Source organism: Odontomachus brunneus, unplaced genomic scaffold, assembly GCF_010583005.1.
Source record: "Odontomachus brunneus isolate Ranch 3 - 2012 unplaced genomic scaffold, Obru_v1 Obru_scaffold_308, whole genome shotgun sequence".
In the NCBI taxonomy this organism is placed as follows: Eukaryota; Metazoa; Arthropoda; class Insecta; order Hymenoptera; family Formicidae; genus Odontomachus; species Odontomachus brunneus.
This window is the reverse complement of record NW_022639758.1, coordinates 168,506-173,487: the sequence shown is the minus strand read 5'-3', so window position 1 is coordinate 173,487 and position 4,982 is coordinate 168,506. Positions and strand designations below refer to the sequence as shown.

At 33.7% G+C, this 4,982-nt stretch overlaps 1 protein-coding gene across 1 annotated transcript; it reads right to left on the bottom strand.

Moving 5' to 3' along the window:
- Nucleotides 1–628: 628 nt before the first annotated feature.
- On the bottom strand, nucleotides 629–4,682 carry LOC116853344. The gene is made up of 6 exons (XM_032834398.1): nucleotides 4,473–4,682; nucleotides 4,113–4,388; nucleotides 3,100–3,374; nucleotides 2,328–2,505; nucleotides 1,490–1,613; nucleotides 629–771 (listed from the first exon to the last, which is right to left on the bottom strand). The coding sequence occupies exons 1-6, from the start codon at nucleotides 4,639–4,641 to the stop codon at nucleotides 762–764; spliced, it is 1,032 nt and encodes a 343-aa protein (XP_032690289.1). The 5' UTR covers nucleotides 4,642–4,682; the 3' UTR covers nucleotides 629–761.
- Between the last annotated feature and the right edge of the window lie 300 nt (nucleotides 4,683–4,982).

Below are 4,982 nucleotides of genomic sequence, written 5' to 3'. Positions count from 1 at the left end.
CCATTACTCGGCCAACGCTGGTTAATATCTGCCAATTAATAATCTGGCATTACAAAAAATACCAGCGTCAAATTAATGTAAGGCAGCCAACTCTCAACCAGAGTACTGTTTGCCATTACTCGGCCAACGCTGGTTAATATCTGCCAATTAGTAATCTGGCATTATAAAAAATACCAGCGTCAAATTAATGTGAGGCAGCCAACTCTCAACCAGAATACTGTTCGCCAGTACTTGGCCAACGCTGGTTAAGATCTAGCAATTGATAAACTGGCATTATAAAAAATACCAACGTCAAACTAATGTGAGGCAGCCGACTCTCAACCAGAATATTGTTTGCCAGTACTCGCCCAGCGATTATTTATGTTTTTGTATAATTACAGGATAACAAGAGGAAAACGAAGGTCTGAGAAATGGCAGGTAATAACTTTATGAAGAAATAAATTATTTATTTCACTTTTGTTTCGAATTATGTATTAATATTATATATATATATTGTATATATTTATATATATATTATTTATAATATATAATATTTGTAATATATAATATTTCTAATATATATTTCATGTATATAGTTAATATTAATATTTAATATAATACTTAATATGTAACATAGAACGAGGTAACATAATAATTGTAAGACTTGACAACATTGACGAAATCGTCGCAAATCGATGTCGGAAACAGTGAAATCCGCTTTTTCCTGTCGGCCGGAACGAAATTGACAACTACGTATTTATTGCAGGAATTATCACGAACTTTCAGGTGTTCCTGCGAATGCAAAGTAAAACGGTAAGTAATCGAAAATTTCAATAGTTTATAAATTGTAATGTAACTTGTAAAATCAATGACATAGCTTCTCAGCTACAAATTCCCTGATTAACTATAAGAGCACAGAGTATATCTAAAGGTTTAATGTATCAAGGTTAAGTAATATCGTCGTGTAATTCGAGAAAAGCAACGTATTAAAAAAAATTCAACTTATATTTTCGGTTCCAAATAATTTTATCATATACGCCCTTATTATCGATTAAGCTTACTTTTTGAAATATTATGTACCCTGAGTTTTCCATTTTTCGCATAATATTTTTACAATGTGATAAATGGAGAATTCAGCGTACATAATGTATGAAAGAATAAGGTGAATCGAGAATAAGAGCGTACATGATGACATTACATGGAACCGAAAATATAATTGTAATTTTTTTAATATGTAACTTTTTTCCGAATTACACGACGATACAACTTAATCTTGATAAATTGAACCTTTCGATATACTCTGTGCTGTTATAGTTAATCAGCGAATTTTTCAATGGAAAGCTACAGTATACAGTTTATAATATATAGTCACTAATAATAGTTATAAATATAACACTTTGATGAAATACAATGTTATATATATATAACTATAATCAATGATTATGTACTGCTTTGAAGTAAAAATGTGCTGATTTTTTACTTGAAGAATAAGTATGTAAGAAACACTTACGTCGCTAAACTTTGTCGTTGTTTCCGTCCTCCGTCACGGTCACCAACTCCTGAAAACCAACGACTGAAAATGGTGGAGAGTCTTTTCATTTCATCAGGCGCACCACCTTTCTCTATAAGTATATCTGCAACATATAAAAATATGTGTGTGTTAATCAGAAATCTGTAGGATAAAGTTATCAATACTGGAATACATACATACATACATACATATACAGGGTGTCTCATACTCTTCCCCGGGCATTTTGTGAAGACGTAGAATGGGTTGATGTGAACATAAAAGTCCTATACCGTTTTGCGATATTCGCAATAATTATCGAGATATTAATTGTAGAAAATTTGTGAATGATCATGCAAGATATGATAAATGAGTTATAATAGCGACGACTGTCGTCGTGTTACTTATACTTTAGGTCAAATTGAACAAAAAAGTCCTCTACCATTTTGCAAATAATCACATAGATTTTTAATTATTAATTAAAGAAGATGAGTGCATTATCATGCAAAATCGTGCATATAATCTTCTTTAATTAATAATTAAAAATCTATGTGATTATTTGGGAAATGGTAGAGGACTTCTTTGTTCAATTTCACCTAAAGTATAAGTACACGACGGCAGTCGTCGCTATTATAACTCATTTACCATATTCTGCATGATCATTTACAAATTTTCTACAATTAATATTTCGATAATTATTGTGAATATCGCAAAACGGTATAGGACTTTTATGTTCACATCAACCCATTCTACGTCCTCACAAAATGCCCGGGGGAGAGTATGAGACACCCTGTATATATGTATATACATATGTGTGCGCGTGTTTAAACAATATACCAACCCTTTATACACGAAAAGGTGTGTGTTTTGCTGAAATCCTTCTTTCCAATCCCATTGATGTGCCTGCCGAATGCTGTGTATTCGGCTTGGACTTCTTTACTTATGGTTGCAACCATTAGTTTTTTTACACTGTTCCTTAGACACGTCTCTCCACATATCAGTAGTCTAAATAAATGAATCTGTAAGAAAAAATGATATCGTGCGTATTGAGATAATTTTACAATTATATGTATTATTGCACCAGCTCTTACACGATGGACTTTACCTCTCGATACACTCTAGGCTCTTGAAGTGAATGAATAAATTTTTACTGAAAACAGTTATTACAGACTAATTTGCAATGAACATTTACTCATTCATTTTAAGAACATAAAGTGTATGAAAGGCCAAGTCAATCTTAAATGAGCTTGTACAATGATATTTATAGTAAAATTGTGTATTAATATTGTTGCACTATAAATAAATAAATATATATATTGTTACACTCGCGGGCGCGGAGAGAGACAAGACACACGAATATAGAAATGAACAAGAACTTTATTATAAAGCAACAGCAACGTGATATATAAATTCTCTATTCAAGCCACACGTTTACACCGTTCGCAGGCTATCGAGAGACTCTCTCCTCTCAGCTGTTGTCAACAAGCAAGCCAGACCCACGTAGCAACCGTTGCTACGTATCCCGGCTTGCAATCCGCGGACTTCAGGAGCGATGCGCTCGCAATACCGCGACGCGCTCGCAACAATATATAAGTATGTATGTGCATAATCACCAAAGCTGTTTTCTTATTCGCGGAATCAGCAATAGCTGCCTCAAATTGCAGGAAGTCTTGCATATTTGTTATGGGGAACGTTGTTTCCAACGATGTTCGAATTTCATCAATGTTACGGCTGCCCGCATGTTCGAGACGATTAATCGTAATGGTATTTTTTAAAGCGTCTAGCTTTCTGTCGATGTCATATTGTATGCTTCTCTTTGCACAATTGATCGCTCTTAAAATAACGTCTAACTTTTCCTCCAAGCGGTCCACTTTTTCCTGTAGGACTCCTGAAAGATGGTTTTACTTTATAAATTTCTCTCAAGATACTTGTCCTTAATTTCAGCTGTGCAAGGACCGTCATATGTAAATAGTCGCACATCGTAACTGTAGATTATGTAAGGAATTGCCAATTCTTCAAGTAATATACAATTAAGTTGTACAGATATTTATACACGACGGAACATCGTATAGGTAAAATAAACGACAAATGTATTTAAAAAAGCAATTTTATATATATATATATATTTCAATATGCAAAGATCGCCGCGTTGTGGTAATCCAATACTTGAGGCATACTGATATCGAAACTTCACAACTAGGCGTTATGTTAATATATTCTTGATTGTACATTTCCGATATCGCTATACCTAGAGAATGGAATTATATTCTCAATGCACATTGAGAAAAAAACTATTGGAATCAATTTTTGTACATGAATTTACATACGTAAGTTTCATATATGTGTAATCTATATCAAAAATTTTAATATATATATTTAAAAACCGAAATGCTAATATTCAGCTTCAAGTACGTATCCGAACATTGGTACGTTGGCTCCCTTAATGTGGATGGTACGCATCGTAAAATTAACGGTAAGAGATAACGTATGAAAGCCCGGATATGTACTGATAAAACTGGATATTAGTAACATTTTGGTCTTTTAATACATATTTAATTATTGATATTAAAATACACATATACAAAATGTACGTATGTAAATTCATGGACAAAAATTTATTGCTTACCATATGTGGTTTTCCTTTTTTTTCTCGTCTGCTGATTCTCCTCCTCGCTCCTATCTCCTTCAGTTTCTGTTTCGCTGCGCGCTGGAGTTAGTAATTTATCCATATCACAAAATAAGGGATCAGCGTGTAAATATTGAACGTTATCTAATTCTTCTTGTACGTCACTTTCGCTCAAAAGTGTGGGCATTACGTTTTCTTTTTCCCCCTGATCCGTGCTGCGCACCTCCGCTGTGGCGAACGTCCGCCTCAGTCTTCTTTTGCCTTGTTTCAGATTATCTACGAGCAATTTCTTCTTATTATCACGTCAGATATTTCTCTTTGCGATATAATATATTTCGAAAATAGTATATGTTTACTTACGTGCGTACGCAATTATTTCTATTGAAAAGTATTCCCAGTCTTTTTCCGCTTCTTTTCTTTGTGTAACCCACTGCGGGATTTTTGAATAGTCCCTTGAACCAGGGTATTGGCATCGGGACGTGTTATTTTCCTCCTTAGCTATCCAGCAGGATGGTATCAAATCGATCATATTCCCAGTGAGTTTTCTGGGCAGAAACAATACAATTGTGTAAATATTTTCCATAGCATCTGCCATCTTCTAAAAATAAAAAATACACGTACATAATTGTACATTTATATAAATATATTCTACTGTTAAGAGCATATAAACGTTAATAGTTGTATTTACTTCTTGAGATATACGACATTCCAGTGATCTCTTGGTTAAATCCAAAACATCGAAAGATACCCGTCAGGTAGTACAGATTGCTGTGAACTATAGTTTTATGACGCATTAACGACTGTATGTACTAACAAGTACATACAGTCGTTAATGCGGCATAACAATCATTTGGAAGGCTTAGTAAAAAT

Coding starts and splice junctions, on each gene's coding strand:
- LOC116853344 (XM_032834398.1), bottom strand. CDS start 4,641: ATGATCGATTTGATACCATCCTGCTGGATAGCTAAGGAGGAAAATAAC. Junction 4,389..4,472: donor AGAAATAATTGCGTACGCAC/GTAAGTAAACAT, acceptor AATTGCTCGTAG/ATAATCTGAAACAAGGCAAA. Junction 3,375..4,112: donor AAAAAGGAAAACCACATATG/GTAAGCAATAAA, acceptor ACCATCTTTCAG/GAGTCCTACAGGAAAAAGTG.